Raw genomic sequence first — 17,347 nt, forward strand, 5'->3', positions numbered from 1 at the left:
GGTAGCTCTGATTCGATCATATAATTGAAGTATCAAACCGTTAGATGTTTTATATAGACTATTCTAATTTAATTAGTTACTTGTTAATTAATTCCACTTACAAGTATAAAATAGCACCAACTGTTTCATATCAAAATTAACAACTTGTAATTAATCACACTGACTTGGGAGCACGTCAGGATGCTAATTAACCAAACCAAATATGTATTTCTTGTGACTCATCATGTAACTAAGCTAGCCACTTTCTGTTTCTTTTATTAGGCTTAACGACATGTATGTATATCAGTAAAATTAAGAAGAAATTCAAAATATCTTTCAAGTACTAAATAGATATTAAATTAATTAAAATAAAAATTACAATAGATCAGTAGACTAATTACAAGCGGATACTGATTCAGGAATCATGCAAAAAACTATTGTTGAAAATTATGTATATTTGGAGGGGTCTGATAAGAATAACGGACATGTGTTGCTTGGCAATGATAAGAATAACAGACATCATGTATAATTGTCAGCCCCAGTCGACTAATTAATTAATTAGAAGCGGATATACTTGGATTCAAGTGTCATGCAAAAAATATTTGTTGCAAAATTAATGGTGAAATTAGAAAATTTAGATTGAGAGCTAAAACATCAAATCAAATGCATAATGTGGTAACTGAAATTTGAACATAAGTCTTTATAATCACAAAATAAAATTTTAATCACTGAACTACAAGTACATATTTAGTTTCATTAAAAAAAAAAAGCAGTGTTGTAAATAATAGTATGCGGTTGTCGGACTGATATGGTACCGCCAAGTGATTAATCGGGAATAATCGTCAGATTAGTTGAAAAAATTTATGACGGTTTAGTCACCGCCAACAACTAATCGGCCGATTAATCAGTCTAAAACGGACGTTTTTTTCAACACTGAAAAAGTACACATTTAGTATTTTATTAGAAGGACAAAATTATATAAAACTAAATAAATGAAATTCGATTAAATTTCAATATACATTATTAAAAAAAATTAAATCATAGGAGTAACCAAGTATATCAGATTGGACTGTAGATCCTTGTGCAAAATTAAATATATTTGGAGGGGTCTGATTGGAATAACAGAGCATGTGTTGCACAAGAACAACCGCAACAGCTGGCATTGCAGGAAAGTACGCCAACTGGAAACTTTTATTATCATTTTGATAATCTCTATACAATGTACTTGGGAATTAATTAAGGAACCGCATATTTAACTAAATTGTATTGTTCTTTTTATAATTAATTGTGAGTTTACCTGACGATTTTTTTAAGAATATTTAAGACAAAAGAAATTATGCAATAAAAAAACCATTATCCGAGACATGCATGCACGTTACTTCCAATCAAGACACAATCAAGCATGTGAGAATAAGACAAGGCAATCATATTCCTCTGGAATTACACATAAAGAAGCATCAATAGAATTTATGCTCAGGTATTAATTACACAAAATATATGCACGCATAATTTCATTTATTACTGTGGGGAGCACTGCCAAACCTAGCTTGACATTAAGAAGAAATAAACGTCTAATCACAACTGAATGAGTAAAATAAGGAGATAATTATGGAGCAATGCATGTGATAATTTGGAACTTGGTCGGCTCAAGAGACGAGCATTGTATTTATCTACTTATAATAATTGATGAAAACTATATCGGCATAATATAAAACAAGAATGTTTTTATTTTTTATACATGGTTTGACAAATCCAACTTGGCCTTTGTTTATCTTTATCACAAGTTTATACCGACATCATCCTTAGTTCCTATATATGGAAGCAAATTAACACTTCATTTCATATCCTGCTCATCCAATCAAAGACAAGGAGAGATACACTTACAAGAGCAACAAGATAAAAGAAGAAGGCCATGGCCAAGTGCTTCTTCCCTTCGATCAACAAAAAGCGTACTCCGGTCGACAAACTTCAACAACAAGGGAGACTCATCTCTCATGAGGAAGAAGATGGAGTCATGACGGTTAAGATTGTGGTAACCAAGAAAGAATTGAAGCATTTAATTGCAGCAATGAACCAACAAGAGAACAATGCGAAGCGGCGTCAGACAATGGCCCCACAGTCGTTGGAGCAGCTGTACAATGTGCTCAGGAGGAGGCGTGAAAAGAAGCAAGAAGTGATGAACAGCCGGCGAGGTGGGTGGCAGCCTGCTTTGCAGAGTATCCCTGAAGAAATTTGAATTCAAAAGCAACTGAGAAAAATTGCATTGATCTTTTTTTTCTTCTTCTTCTTCTTCTCCTTCTGATCTTTCATGACAGTTTGGTAGGCAACCTAAGGTTCATTTGTCATGGATGCCTAGATGTTGAGGTTTGTAGAAGAGGTTTTTATTTTGGAAGTGCTGCTGTTCTGCACTCCAAATGGCCCAGTGCTAGGAAGAGGTGTTGCCTTTACTGTGTTTTTTTAGCAGTCACAGTTCTCCTAATGAATTTTCAAGGGAATTATTGTTATTTAAGTTTTACCCTGGTGCTATTTAAGTATTATAAAATGTTTTACCTTGGTAGGAGTAAGTAGTTGTTGTAACTTGTAAGAGACTTCCATGGTTTTCCAAGATGGTAGAATCACTGTTGTAATGCTGTCTATATATTAACAAGGAATATTTCAGAAATTTTATTACTTTGCAGTTTTGTAATGATCATTACGAAAATCTCTGCTTTCAAGTGCTGATAAGAATATAACGGAGAATCAATTTCAGAAAAACCTTGTATATGCTTAACCAAAATAAATGCAATTTAACAACACTAGAATCCAACTGCTGCTACATTATTAAGTTCTTCTAAAACGTTATCCCTTCAATTTTCTGATTTTAACTGATGCCCCTGGGCTCTGGTGAAAAGATAGTAGCCAAACATTTTCTTAAACCAAATTAAAAGAAAAACATTCCCCTACCCTAGGTCCTCTCCCCCCATAAGGTTGTGCTCCATAGAGGGGGAGGAAAGGAAAGGAAACGGCACTGTGCCAAAGGAAACTCGACATACAAAAGCTCTGAAATCGGTCCTCCGATTCGGGGTGTAGAGGGAGTAACACGCACTCGTGTTCCTTCCTTCGCCTCCCGTCCCCTTCCTCTGCGCGTGTAATTTCTGGAGCACAGCCTAAGAGATTATACCCCGTGATGGACCCCATGGATACAATGCCAGTATCTCACAGGCTAACTAGGAAGAAAGTGTTCCGGCATTGCAGATCATCCCAAGTGTTTGCCAACCCATGGTGTTTGCAGCACAAGAACGTACCAGTACTGTCCATGCTGGTTGGTCTTCATATAATTTTGTTTTGTGATGGATTTAGTCGATATATGCTAGTTAGTGTAAAAGTCCATTGTTGTTTTTAATGTTTGTGATGTTTTGTTGTAGTAGTTAGTATTAATATTTAGGGATGTTTGTATAGACCTCTACGGTAATCTGACCTAGTTTCTCAATAATTTCTCCTTTTTGTAAAACTGATACTGATACTGGTTTCCATTACAGTAAATAATAAATACCAACAAAATATCCATGCCAATCTTTTGATTCACTAATAACAAAGCTTCTCATGACATAACCAAGTCTTACTTATTCATATAATCGATATTCACAAACAAAACTTGCTAAATTGCAATCATCAAGCGAATCCCCATATTACAGAAATATACACAAGAACTTCAAAAATAGAGTAAACAAACAAAACCTTTCAGGAAGAATTAACATTAAGTTCCTTGATCTTGAACCGATATCTGGGCTGCCTAGGAATGACCTGGCTGGGTCCAAACCCAAACTGCCCATGGCCTTCCATGATCGGGGGGCCGTCATCATAGATATACCCGACAAGGCGGCCGCAACAGTCACACAGGATACGGGTTCGCTTGCGCTGGATGCCCCAGTAATTGACTGTCTCGAAATACGGTCTGATCTTATCCTCCTTGCTGAATTTAAACTTGGATTCGTCGATCCATGAAAAGGAGATTGTGTTCTTGTTGCCCGACTCAAAGTAGGTGTCCGGCGGGTACATATGTGCCGCGTTAAGATTCAGGTCAGTCCCACATGACCCACACCTAACATTCCAAAAGAGGCAAAAGCAACATGAGTAATTTGAGAATTTTCATGGGAGGAAATGAGAAATGAGAAATGAGCTTACCTGTATCCCGAAGCCATTGGGATTGGGATGGGAGGAAAGGAACGAAGAGGGTCAGAGACAGGGATTTGGTAAGGCGATTTTTATGAGGTTTTGCGTGTCGGCGGAGACAGAAACACGGCAGCGCCGGTCGTGGGAGAATTTGACTGAAATCTCTCTAGAAGACGAGAACTGGAGAAGTATCAATTGAGAAGGGTAAAGATTTTACAGAGCCATTTTGGTTTTATGCAGCGCAATAGTCATAAAACTTTTTCGTTTTGACTCTGTTTCTCTTGCACTGCATAAAATCAAAATAGCTCTGTCAATATATGTACGCAGTACGCGTCATTACTGAAGTCATTCATCTATTATGGGCCTAAAATTTCCTACGGGCTTGAAACACGCAAAAAAAAAAAACATGGGCCTACAATTTAATATGGGCTGGATCAATTACAGATCATTTCTTCATGAGAAATACATCGTTTGTATAGAAGAAAAGGAAAGAGAAAGCAACAATGGCGTCTTCCATCTGTCGTCGTGTCTCGCACCGCTCTCTCCGTCGAACCCTGTTCCTCTCGCGTCGCCTCCACGAAGGCCCCGACACGATCGACGAGCTTCTCGACCGCCACCTCGCCAAGAAGGACCCGAAAAGAGGCGCCAACGACGACGACGAATCCCTCAGGCGCAGCTTGACGAGCACGCGGAGAGAGGCGCTAAGCCTCTACCGCGACGTCTTGCGCGCGTCGCGGTATTTCATGTGGCCTGACACGCGTGGGGTGCCATGGCGCGAGGTGCTGAGAGCGAACGCAAGGAAGGAGTTTGAGGACGCGAGATTCGAGACCGATCCAGAGGTCGTGACGAGGCTTCTCATTGGAGGGAGAGAGGCAGTGCAAGATGCCGTGGACAAGCTCGCTGTGGCTGCCCAGAAGATGGCTGACCAGGCGGCTGAGGAGAGGAACAAAGGAAGGAGATGAATTATTGGGTTGTGGTGAGGTATTTCATGTTTTGCCATTTTGTTAACTTCTGCTCAAATTTGTGTCACTACTGTGTAGTTAAGTTCAATTGAAGCTTTGATTAAGCCATCTGTTGTGAATATTGTGGTATCAAGCAGCAAACCTCATTTCATCCTATGTATCACTCAGATTTATCCTAAGTTGCCTCAGCTGCCCTCTGGGGATGTAAACAGAAAAGTGGTCAATAGAAAACCAAAAAAAAAAAAGAGAGAAAAGAAAAAAAAAAAGTATGCAAAAAGATGGGTAAAGAGTATCTATATTAGACTTGATAATGTGATTCATATTTAATCAAAATATTACTGGTACAGCAGGGGGATATTTGTACTGCTGCAAAGTGTACTCGCATTTTGGCATGGATTTCTTACATATTCATTTTGTCGAGTACTGAAGTGTAAATTTGGTTGCTTGGTTGGCAGGCAGTGCTTCCCCTCTTCTCATGCAATGCAGAACTTTCATGCCAAAAATTGTTGGTTATTGCTGTTTAAGGACTTTTCTAAAAGAAGTAATAAATTGTTAGAAGCTGAAAATGATCATGTTTGCTTTGCAACGACATGCTGAAACCCAACTACAGTTGATTGTTTTTCATGATTAGATAGTAGTTTTTGTATGTACATAACTTTGTTCATTCATACAAATACTGGTATTCAATTCTCCAGCATACTCCTATAGAACTTTTGGGTTAAAAAATGTGCAATATGATCACAGTTTCAATCTTGAACTGAACATGTTCAATGCAATTTAATGTTCCACACATTTTTTTTTCTTCTTGAGGAAACAGAGACCAGTACCAGTGTATTATCAAATCTAGAATATGGCAAAGTGCTATACATCAAAGACATCATCTTCTCAGTTCATTGAACAGAAAATCAGATATCCTCGAGAGATGTCTTTTTAGACCTTAGGATTAGAAACTAAAACGAAAAGCGCAAGATCCCTTGTGCTTCGTATCATATTTAAACTAAGACCGTAAATATAATAGAAAAACGCAAACATCATCAATGAAGAGTCACTGTTAGAAATCTGCATGATTTCAAATGTGGTTGCCAAAGTTATGGAGTATTTATCTCTGTTAATCGTGTATTGCAATTCATACAATACTTGAATGTTCTAGCATAATATTAAATTTTTAGATAATCGTGTATAAGAAACACCCATTTCTAGTCCGTTTCTTTTGTACAACATGCTTGTTCTCTTGTAAAAACATTTTTTCTCATAAATCATTTTACAAGCGCAGTAAATGCTTCTGTATACTAGGTGCTAATATTTCAAGGAAAAAAAATCAAAATAAAAGAAGATAAGGCTCAGTTTTGAACTACAAGACTATCAATGTTTTACCAGTAATCACCACAACAACATGACCCGTCAGAAAAGTTGTGGGAAATTCTCGAGTCGCCGATCACAATCTTCCGACCTGTGAACTTAGAAATCTTCTTGAGAGCATCATGACAATGATTACACACTCTCACATTTTTCTTCACTAAGACTGGGTTTCCAATTCCAGTAGAAATCAGTCCGAATACAGCTGCTAACCTCACACTATGCCTATTAGCCATAACTGGTCTCTTTGCCACAATATCAATCGGGTCAAAAACATTATTCGGTTTTATAAAATTCTCCCCTATAATTGTTGATAGTACATCAGATGCTTCATTAATCGCTGAGCTTTCAGCATAGGACATGTCACCATTTACAAAGCTACATTGTTTGGTCGGCAACACAACCACGCTAACAGCATCTGTCTGTGTCAACCCCTTTTCTCTCATGAACTCTTTCACCCGAAACAGATCGTCCCACCACCCCGCATCTGCATACATATTACAAAGTGTTACATAGCAACCTGTGTTATCATGCTCTATTTCTGAAATTTTCTTTGCAGCCAGCTCGGCAATTTCTAGGTCATTGCTATATCTACTTGCAGTTAATAAAGATCCCCAAATCGTAGCTGAAGGGGCTATCGGCATGTTATCTATAAATCTTAATGCCTCATCAAGGTCGCCTGTACGGCCAATGAGATCAACCATGCATCCATAGTGTTCAGTTCGAGGCACAATGCCATAATCTTCTTTCATGGATTTAAACAGCATCCAACCCTCTTCAATTAAACCGGACACACTACAAGCAGTCAAGACTGAGATAAACGTAATCTCATTTGGTCTGAACCCTTCAATTTTCATATGAGAAAAAAGATCAAGTGCAGTTTTTCCATGACCATGAATCCCATATGCCATCAGAATTGTGTTCCATGTGATTAAATCCCTCTCAGGAGTTCTGTCAAACACCTCTCTTGAGCTCTTTAGATCACCACTTCTTGCATACATGTAGGATATTGAGTTCGAAACCGTGGCATTGTTAGAGAATCCCGTCTTGATCACATAGCCATGTATCTGCTTGCCATCCCTCAATGAGGCAAGCTCAGTATATGCTGGCACAATTATGGACAAGGTATATACGTCAGGTTCTACAAACTTGTTTAGTAGTTCAACAAACAGTTCAATTGCCCTTCGATACATCCCTTTCTTAATGTAAGCGGAGAGCATGGTGTTCCAAGAAAACATATTCTTCTCTATAATTTGATCGAACAATGACTGCGCCAATCTCACTTTGCCACATTTCCCATACATGTCATTTAATGCAGTCTCGAGGTACATATGAGGTAGAAGACCTTTTCTAATAGAATATGCATGAATTGCTTTTCCAACTGATACACTTTCTGTCTTAGAGCAAGAGGTCAGAAGGCTGACCATGGTAATAGCATTCGGTTCTGCATTCTCACGCAACATTTCACTAAGGCAAGAGATTGCCATGTCGTGTTGCTCATTCAAAGAATATCCACCAATTAGAGAGTTCCACGTGGCCACGGTTTTAATAGGGATTCTGTTGAACACTTTTTCAGCAGAATTCATGTCGTGGCATTTACAATACATGTCAAGAAGAGAAGTCTCCACCATAGTATCTATCTTTAGGCCATTTCTGATCATGTAACAGTGAACTTCTCTCCCACTTTTGGAAGAAGCTTCTAGAGAGCAAGCGGCCAGCGCACTCATTATACCATAATTGTCATGCTTTGTATTTACAGATCCTGGCAAATCCTTAAAGCATGACAAAGCCTTTCTTCCGTCGCTATTTAACACATAACCACCAATCATGGAATTCCAGGACACATGATCCCTAACAGGCATTTCATCAAACACCTTCTCTGCATCACCAATTAACCCAAATTTTGAGTACATGGCTATAAGAGAATTTCCCACAAATAAATCAGAATCCAATCCGCACTTCAACAATCTTGCGTGGGCTTTCAACCCTTCTTTACGGTCTAGCAAACATGTGCAAGATTTGATAACAAAAGGAAAAGTAAAATAATTGCCTATCAACCCAGCACTAAGCATGCCATAGTAGCACGCAATGGCTTCTTCGTACAACTCTGCACTAGTGTAACCCCTAATCATGAGGTTCCAAAGAAATAAATCGGGCTTCTTTGCAAGGTCGAATTGTTCCTGGGCCTTCTCCATGCGACCTGACTGGACATAAGAAAGAATAATTCGGGACAAGCGTTTGTTTTCTATCATTTGCATGGATAGTTTCTTGGATTTGGGATTGACAGGTGCGGCGGTTGCTTTGAGGCGGCGGTTGTATTTAGCTGGTGGTTCCTTGGGGGTGCACGAGAGGATTGTGGGTGAAGTATTAATGGCGGGAAAGAAGGAAATTGTCATGGCTGAGAAGTGAGCGGTAGTGCGGATAAAACAGTACTCCAATTGGGGTACTTATTTTATATCGTATCCTCTGCATTAACTCAAAAACGAATCTTTTGGGTTAATGAATCTCAACCGTCTGATTTTAAACGGAGCCAATCCAGCCTCTGCTTATGATATAGGGGGATCTTTAATATTAGTGCGGATCTAGTCTACACGAATCATAAAACAGATTGAATGGTCACGATTCATTAAGTCAAAAATATTCTCTTTTGAGTTAAATGCAGAGGATACGAACTTTACTTTTGTTCGCGCCGCCTCTTATTTCGAAAAGAAAATTACTTATTCTGGTAGTTTTATACCCGATGAGGGAAGAGAAACGACAAGGGAGTATTTTATGTATATTTTTTAAAAATTATAAAATTACTAATTATCTTCTCTAATATTATTTTTATCTTTCTAAATTTCAGAAACTCATAAAATTATTCAATTAATTAAGTTTTCTATTAAAACTCATTTTAAATTTATAAAAAAAAAATTTTAATTTTTTATCAACAAAAATATGTAGGCATGTTGAAGATAAATGTTATGTCTTCTAATTGACTGATTGTGATGATAAATTACTCATTTTCTTACTTATGATGCACACTGGTTACATATTTTTATTTTAATAAAAGATAAATTGGGTACTTTGTAAATTTAAAATGAATTCTAATAGAAAATGCAATAAATTGAATAGATTTTGGAGTTTTTAAATTTTAGTAGGTTAGAAATGATATTATAAATTTTAGAGAAAGAAAATACATATTTCTGAAGTTTCTGAAAGGTATATATGAAAATTCCCCATTAATTAATAAATTGGATACTTTTTTCGTTATTACTTTTTTTGTTGTGTTCCATTTTTCTTACTAAATATATTAAAAAACAGTCGAGAAGATAATTTTAGAAATTTTTTGTTGGTGTTAGAACATCTTTCTAAAAAGTGGACATTCTGTCGGAGTCATAGAAGTAGACATTTGCTCTCGGGTAAGGTACGGGTACCTCGGGTAGGGCGGGTACGGGTAGGTCGGGTAGATTTTTTAAAAAGTGTATCCTACCAGTTTCAAACCCGTGCCCGTCTCGGGTAACGGGTACCTCGGGTAGGGTACGGGTTTTTTTTTGTGTTTTTTTTTTTTTCTGGTTTTTTGTGTTTTTCTTACTGTTTTTTGTGTTTTTTTTTGTGTTTTTTTTTGTGTTTTTTTTTACTTTTTTTTTGTGTTTTTATTTTTTCTTATTTTTTGTGTTTTTTTTTTACAAACCGGCTGGAATTTTTTTTTTTAATTTGAATTTTAAAATTAAACGGGTTAATGGGTACGGGTTAAACGGGTAAAGGGTGCGGGTAGAACGGGTAAAGTATTCGGGTTCGGGTAAATGGGTGCGGGTACGGGTTTCGGGTACGGGTAAGGCGGGTACGGGTACAACGGGTTTCGGGTAAATGGGTGCAGGTACAGGTACAACGGGTTTCGGGTACGGGTAAGGCGGGTACGGATTGGGCGGTTTTTTTCTCAAATATTGGTACCCTACCCGTCTCAAACCCGTACCTGTGTACTCGTTTATCCGCCTATACCCGGGCACGGGTACGGGTACCTCGGATAACGGATACGGGCCGGGTAAAACGGGTATTAGCAAATGTCTACATAGAAGCATCCTTTTCTGGAACATCTGATTCTAATGGTTATTGTCCCACCACAAATGAGTTCACGCAGCACATCGAGGAATTCACATCCTCTCATGTCGGACTGAGTACAATTGAATCGGATGGTCCAAAATTGTTCTTTTTAACTTGGCACGAATCTCAAAGCACAAATAATACTGCCCCCTCAGCCATTCCGAGCAAGAATCGGGTGAAATTAAATCTGGGCCGTCCTTTTTAATTGTGTTGAGTCAGGTACCTGGGAGGATACGGTATGTGCAGGTCAACCCAGTATACAGTCATGTGGTTCGAAGTACTTCTTTCACAAAAACTACAATATTGAAGATGCACCAAAGCAAGCCCATGATTTGTGCTGAAAGAACTTAAGATCGAGATTCCAGGCAAACATGGACAAGACATGAAATGGGAGAATTCAGCTACTGAAATTGCTAACTACCTCTACATGTGAAAAGCCATGACAATTCTTTTTTTTTTTTTTTTAAATAAAAAAACTGATAGAAGCTATCAGTGAAAATTCTTCCAGGCTACCAAACAAGCATGAACGGTGAGTAGCTGATGCCAATTCGGATGTGATATTTATAGTATATCATTGTTTTCAATTGCTTTTCGTTAAAAAGAATTATAACAATTTTTAACAATTTTTCGCTATTTACTTGTAATATATAAAATTGCTGAACTGTATCTTTCGCAAAGATCAAACAAAAGATGCTAATGCCAGCATTTCTGCATCTGTACGACAAGTAAAACACAAAAGATGAGATAGCATGAAAAAAATCATTTCAAAACTTCAGCACTAAGCAGCAAAGACTGCCTACAATTTTATCCCTCTTTTCATAAATCAGTAATATACTATGGATACTCCCTCCATTGGAGGATTATGGATACAAAAAGAATCTAACAAAGGGATCAAATATTACAGAAGAGATGGATACAAACTGTGCAAAGAATCGCCAAATTAAATACTACCCACAATCAGATCCCGAAAACTACATACCATTTACAACCTGTTCCAGCTAAGAAGTTTAGTTTTACTGCAAATACTGCACCAAGAAAGTTTCATCGAGCGTGTTCAATCAAAGTTCTTCATGTCTTTGCACCTCGCTGTGGCACAACAAGAAACAGTCAGCCCAAGAGTATTAGAAAATATTTTATTGGATAGGTTAATTTTATTAGCCTAAACAAAATGAAATGATCAAAACTTTCTATTAAAAAACCAAAAAAGTTCCTGCCTCAAGTGGTGGTAAAATTGGCCCGCCTTCAGCAGGACCGTACATCAAATCAGTATGTATGAAGCCCCTCTAAGGGAAATTAATCACAGGAAAGCTCTAACACGGGTAGTAGAAGGTAATTTGTTTTGGAAAGAAAAAGGGCATATTATTACATGAACAAAACCAATCTACTACGGAATAAAAGATCATGATGGCACAAAAATAATTTTAACTTGATTCAAGTGGTGGGATAGTTCTGTTCCAAATAATAGATGTCTCGCTGGAGTACAAGATCCAGTAAGGTATATAGGTTCATGGCAGAATCAACATATTTTACTAGTTTTATTTAGCTCATTTTGGTGTCTCATCAAATATTTATACTGGAATGAGACTATGGTACTATGCATAGCGCGGATTAGTCTGTAATACGGATCAATATTTTTGTTTTTAAAATCCTAACAGTCGCCGTTCAACATGGTCTCCATATGAGTACGTACTTGTAAACTAAATTTTTACATTTTTTAGAATTGTTTTACTATTATTTTAGATGGATAGAAAATCACTGTTTTTGGATGGTCCAGAACTTTCAGATCTAGTTATTTTCTACCCATCTAAAAAAAATAGTAAAAAAATTCTAAAAAATGTAAAATTTAGTTTACAAGTACATATTCATATGGAGACCATGTTGAACGGTTCGGATCGATCATTAGGACTTTCAAATCGAAGATTTGAGTCCATAGTGCGGGCCAATATGCGCTATGCATAGTACCATAGCCTCACTCATTTATATAGGCCAAACATTAACTAAAGGAAAAAAAATAATTTACCTGTTGAAGTTTCTTCAATATTGAAGCCTCGTAATCACTAAAACCTGCTCCTACTATTTTGTTGACCTTGGGTTCATCATTAGCTTCAGCAAATGGCACATTATCCGAACTTGTTTGTAAGGGAAGAACAAGCAAAGGGTTTGACACATCCCCACACATTAAACGTGTAGCTGCCACCTGTCAAAAATTTAATTACATGTTACAATTAGGTCTTAAATTGAATAAAATGAGATTAAGTTCATGGATTTTAAGAAAACTTTAAGTAACAGAAATTTCATACTTTAAACCGAACAAAAATCTTTCTGACAAAAGAAGGGGCGAGATAGGAGGAAAAATAAGTTGATCAGTGATCATGTTTCTTCATTGAGGAGAAGACAAAGATAGGGAAAGTAATTAATCCACCATATATGTCCTTCTTTATCTTTGTTTGTAAAAAATCAAGAAGCCTAAGGTCTTGTTACAGAGTTGACTGCTAGCAGGAAATAGTATTGTTGCAATATGCTTCCAACATGTTCTTAGAAACCCCAAGTATCAGCCTAACAACATCACACTGCTGCAGAGATTAAGTCTAGTATATGGATGAAAATGGGCAAAATAGTATCCGCTCCTAGTTATGAATATCACAGCTGGATATGCATAACATTTCTGCTCCTGCGTTGGTGGTGGCGGCTATATACAGAACCAACAACCTTGTGGACCACAGTTGCAACAACACTGAGGTGGAAGAGTGCATATGCACATGGCCCGAGCTTGTGGGAAAAATTCCACCAACAGTCAAGATTTTTTCAAACTTGATGCTTGAAAGCAAAATCTTGAAGCATGATGTGATGCAGTGTGAGCTGTGTTATGTGTAACAATGGCAAGTGGAATCACCACTGCATCTTCCTTTCCTTTGCTCATATGCAGTCACAACTTGGAGCAAAATAACAGCCTCTGTGCACTACCAGCTAATGACACCAGATGTGTCAGTACAACAGGTGTGGACCGGGTCATGCGAAAGGATACAAAAAAAAGGTGCGGCATCAAAACTGGATTGAACATCAAGGTTCTTGATCACTTGCTGGTTTCTATGAAAACAAAGAAATGTGATGGTGTTTGGGGGTAATTATTTGAAACGGGAAATGCTTGTTGCCATAATTGTACAAGAACATGGGCTGTGGAGGAAGTACTGCTAATACGAGGGGAATTGAAGTAGAATAGGCAATTAGGACAATACTGGTAGGTTTACCCTGTGTATGTAGAAGTGATTGGGACAGGGCTGTAGGGGACAAATAAGTTGTTTAGAGGGTATGTTAGACCAAAGTGTGTGTGTAATATTACTTTTTAATTATTAATACAATTGGCAGCCGCTGCCAAATTTTTCAAAAGAGAGAGAGAGAGAGAGAGACTGCCCAAATTGTGCAACGAGTGCCCTGTGGAATCAGTTCTGCATCTAATATTTTTCTGTCCCTATGCGGTACTTCGGTACAGCAGGTTTGGGAATCTTCATGGGAAGGTGCTAGGGCGAATGGGAGCATAACAAGAGGCGATTGGACTGCAGTGTTCAAGTGCATTTGGAAGCAATGCAACAAAGTACTCTTTGATGGGCAGTTGGTGCAACCTGAAATGCTAGAGGATAGGGTGATTCAAGAAAGGTTGTAGCTGAGATTAGGGGGATAAGTAAGACACAGAGGAATAGAACATCTGTAACTTTGTATGAGGGCTACTACAATTAGCGTTGTAATAGGGTAAGAGCATACAGGGAGGAGATGAACTAGTTGTAATCAAATGTTTCATTGATTAATACAATCCACAAAAGAGAGAGAAAGACTGCCAACCTTTCAAAGAGAGAAAGAGAGAAAGAGAGAGAGAGAGAGAGAGGGGTTTACCACAGCATCTTTGGAGGACATGACTACAAGCGCTGATTTTTTATTTTTAGAGTTCTTCGATCGAATCACCACGTCTTCTACCTTTCCAAACTTCTCAAATATTTCTCTCAGCCTGGTAGCACTGTAGTCGCCCAAAGTTCTCTCCCATGAGACCTTCAGTATTTTGTCCTTGTCTGATTTGCCCTCTGACTTGTCATGCTTCTCTTCTCTAGATGTCTGAATTTTAAAAGTTTTTTTTTGTCAGTTTTTCATTTGACTACCACAACATACTGATTTTGTTCCAAGAAAAGCTTAAAACATCTTAACAAAAATTCTGTAATTATGTGACTCAATAAGTGTGTCGGTCTAAACTAGCAACACCTTTACCAAATAAAAGTCAAGTTTACCGATTACTTACTAGAACCACAGTGCAATGAAGTGCTGAAATTCTTCTGTTAGTGGTACATAACAAAATGCATTGATATGCCTCATAATATTACTCTCTTTTTTCTGATGTTTCCTTTTTCTGAGTATTCCAGAGATTTTGGTCATTCTCATTTCTCAAAGTAGCAATTTTGGTTATATAAACTAGAACCAACTTCAGTAGTGATACTCTATTCGATCTTTTACCTTTTACAAGAAGCAAAATGCACTACAACTGTATTTGCAGCATGCCTTGCAAGATTATTTTCATAAAAACCAATCCTTGCATAATTTTTTCCACACAATTTTGGTCATCCTTATTTTTTCCCAATTAACAAGTTCCAGAATAAAACAGAAAAAAAAATCATGTAAAGAGCATTAGTACATACTGATGCAGAAGCAGCAGCAGGTTGACTTCCCCTGACATTCCTATTTAGAAACGCATCCAACTCCCTCTTTAATTCATTAGCCACATTCTTCTCTCTCTTCCTCTCCATTTCAGCAGCATCCAACGGCTCTCCTCTATCCGCCGCGCGCTCCCTTTTCTCCAGGTCCTCCGCCAGCTTCCTCCTCTTACCATCGCGCGCCGAATCCCTCACCTCCTTCTCACGCCGAGCACGGAGCTTGGCATCGAAGACGCGGCGGGACTGCTCATCTCTCAGTATATCATAGGAGGCGCGGAGAAGCTGGAAATCGGCGGTGGCGTTGGGATCGTCGGGGCGTTTATCAGGGTGGCGCTGCCGCGACTGGGTCTTGTACGCCTTTTCGATCTGGTCGGCGTTTAGGCGGGAGCCCTCTTCGCCGGAGGGAAGGCCGAGGACCTTGTAGTGGTCAATTTCGTCGGCGCCAGTTGGAGATGGCGCCATAATAGAAAGGAAGGAAGAGTTTGGGGTAGGGTTTGAGCAAGAGAGGAGAAAAAGGGAAATTGAGAAAGAAGATTTAGGGAACTTTGTTCTTTGGGAAATTTTTTTTGCAAATTGCAGTACCGACACGATACGAATACACTATACAATTTCCCGCAGCGCTGTATGAATTCGCATCCTCAGTCTCTGAGATATCTCATATTTTGCGTGACTTTTTAGAGAATTTCAACCGTTCAATGACGTTTTGCACGAATCTCAAATCTCGAATAATAAAGGAATTTTCGATTTAATGAATCTTGACCGTTCGATATGTTATAAAATTTTAAATCTGCACTAATATTAAAGAGCTCATTTATTATAAGTAGGAGCCGGATTGACTATGTTCAAAATGATTTAAGGAACCTTTTGCGGCTCTGTTTCTTCGGTTCTTCCATTTTAATTCAAGGCTTTAAGTTGGATCAGACCGGCCAAAGTCGGAACATTTGATTGAATTGCCAGATCAAATCGTTGGGACTGTGGACTATTTGTGGATTGGTACGTACTACGGATTAATATTTTTGTTTTTAAAATTTAAACAGTGAATATAAATCGTTCAACGTGATATTTATATAAAAATATATTTATTGACTCAAATTTATATTTATATTTTTTAAATAGATAACAAATCACTTGATTTATAAATTCTAGACTATCTAAAAGTAGTGATTTCTACCTATCTAAAAAATAAATAAAAATTGTAAAAAGTATAAAATTTGATCTACACACATTTTGCATATAAAAATTATGTAAACGGTTCATATTAATTATTTAAATTTTAAAAACATAATTATTAATTCATAGTACGGAGCAATCCACGCTATGCATAGTACTATAGACTCACTTATCTTAATAATAATAATAATAACAACAATAACATATATTGAATAAAGTTATGATATTATGTATAGCGCACATCAATACATATTATGAATCAATATCTTCAATTTTAAGGTTTGGATATTTAATTTAAACCGTTAAACATTATCTCATGTGAAATTTTACTTGGAGAAACTAAACTTTACATTTATTTATTTATTTATTTTAGTATTTAGATCAAGTGATTTTCTATCCATTTAAACAATTAGTAAAAAATCTAAAAAATGCTAGTTTTGGCATCCATATACATTTTTATATGGAGTTCATGTTGAACGGTTCGAATTGAGTGTTTAAACTTTGAAAAATAAAGATATAGATTCGTAGTACATAGCGTTGTGTGTTATGCGTAGTACTGTAGCCTTACTCTAATATATTTATATTTATTATTAATTAAATACAAGATTGTATGTATAAGTTACTGAAAACTTAGGTGATTCAAATCTTAGGCAGCCGCCTCCTCTCCTCCTCCGCATCTCTACTTTTAATTCAATACTCTGTCACTCTTTATAGGCTTCTTTTCCGACAAAGCACCTTCTCTCTCTCGCCTCTACTTTGAGAAGAGAGGAGAATAAGAGAGAGGGGAGGAACCAGAGCCAATCGGAGCTGAGAGCGCAATATCGTCCGAGTTTGAAGCATTGTGTCTCTACGCCATCTTGTTCGGAGCGCATGTGAGTAGATTCGGTCGTCGGAGCGCAGCGGAGGTCGAAAATGGTAGGGAAAGGTAATAGAACAATTATGAGTGTATAT

The 17,347-nt window shown here is 37.5% G+C and overlaps 4 protein-coding genes across 9 annotated transcripts; 1 reads left to right on the forward strand and 3 right to left on the reverse strand.

Moving 5' to 3' along the window:
- Positions 1–1,614: 1,614 nt before the first annotated feature.
- LOC144551512 (methionine-S-oxide reductase) lies at positions 1,615–4,313 on the reverse strand. 4 transcript variants are annotated; one of them, XR_013510828.1, is made up of 4 exons: positions 4,144–4,313; positions 3,697–4,060; positions 2,530–2,612; positions 1,615–2,201 (listed from the first exon to the last, which is right to left on the reverse strand). XR_013510828.1 is itself a non-coding variant. In XM_078299489.1 (3 exons), exons 1-2 carry the CDS (start codon positions 4,158–4,160, stop codon positions 3,700–3,702), a joined length of 378 nt encoding a protein of 125 aa, XP_078155615.1. In that variant the 5' UTR covers positions 4,161–4,313; the 3' UTR covers positions 1,623–2,201; positions 3,697–3,699. The 4 variants fall into 4 exon arrangements, 3 of the variants coding, with proteins under 3 accessions (XP_078155615.1, XP_078155614.1, XP_078155613.1); XM_078299489.1 differs by lacking the exon at positions 2,530–2,612 and having other exon boundaries at positions 1,623–2,201; XM_078299488.1 differs by lacking the exons at positions 1,615–2,201; positions 2,530–2,612 and adding an exon at positions 2,436–2,454.
- Positions 4,314–4,558: 245 nt separating this feature from the next.
- On the forward strand, positions 4,559–5,879 carry EMB1793 (LYR family of Fe/S cluster biogenesis protein). Of its 3 annotated transcripts, none has more exons than XM_078299485.1 (2): positions 4,559–5,107; positions 5,549–5,879. In XM_078299485.1, exon 1 carries the CDS (start codon positions 4,635–4,637, stop codon positions 5,091–5,093), a length of 459 nt encoding a protein of 152 aa, XP_078155611.1. In that variant the 5' UTR covers positions 4,559–4,634; the 3' UTR covers positions 5,094–5,107; positions 5,549–5,879. The 3 variants fall into 3 exon arrangements, with proteins under 3 accessions (XP_078155611.1, XP_078155610.1, XP_078155612.1); XM_078299484.1 differs by having other exon boundaries at positions 5,580–5,879; XM_078299486.1 differs by lacking the exon at positions 5,549–5,879 and adding an exon at positions 5,262–5,423.
- Positions 5,880–6,316: 437 nt separating this feature from the next.
- Positions 6,317–8,896, reverse strand: LOC144551510 (Tetratricopeptide repeat (TPR)-like superfamily protein). The gene has a single exon (XM_078299483.1). It carries the CDS (start codon positions 8,843–8,845, stop codon positions 6,464–6,466), a length of 2,382 nt encoding a protein of 793 aa, XP_078155609.1. The 5' UTR covers positions 8,846–8,896; the 3' UTR covers positions 6,317–6,463.
- Positions 8,897–11,277: 2,381 nt separating this feature from the next.
- Positions 11,278–15,777, reverse strand: LOC144551514 (DNAJ heat shock N-terminal domain-containing protein). Its single transcript, XM_078299490.1, has 4 exons — positions 15,212–15,777; positions 14,421–14,636; positions 12,553–12,729; positions 11,278–11,618 (listed from the first exon to the last, which is right to left on the reverse strand). Exons 1-4 carry the CDS (start codon positions 15,686–15,688, stop codon positions 11,601–11,603), a joined length of 888 nt encoding a protein of 295 aa, XP_078155616.1. The 5' UTR covers positions 15,689–15,777; the 3' UTR covers positions 11,278–11,600.
- Between the last annotated feature and the right edge of the window lie 1,570 nt (positions 15,778–17,347).

Source organism: Carex rostrata, chromosome 3 (genome assembly GCF_964058835.1).
Source record: "Carex rostrata chromosome 3, lpCarRost1.2, whole genome shotgun sequence".
NCBI classification, from domain to species: Eukaryota; Viridiplantae; Streptophyta; class Magnoliopsida; order Poales; family Cyperaceae; genus Carex; species Carex rostrata.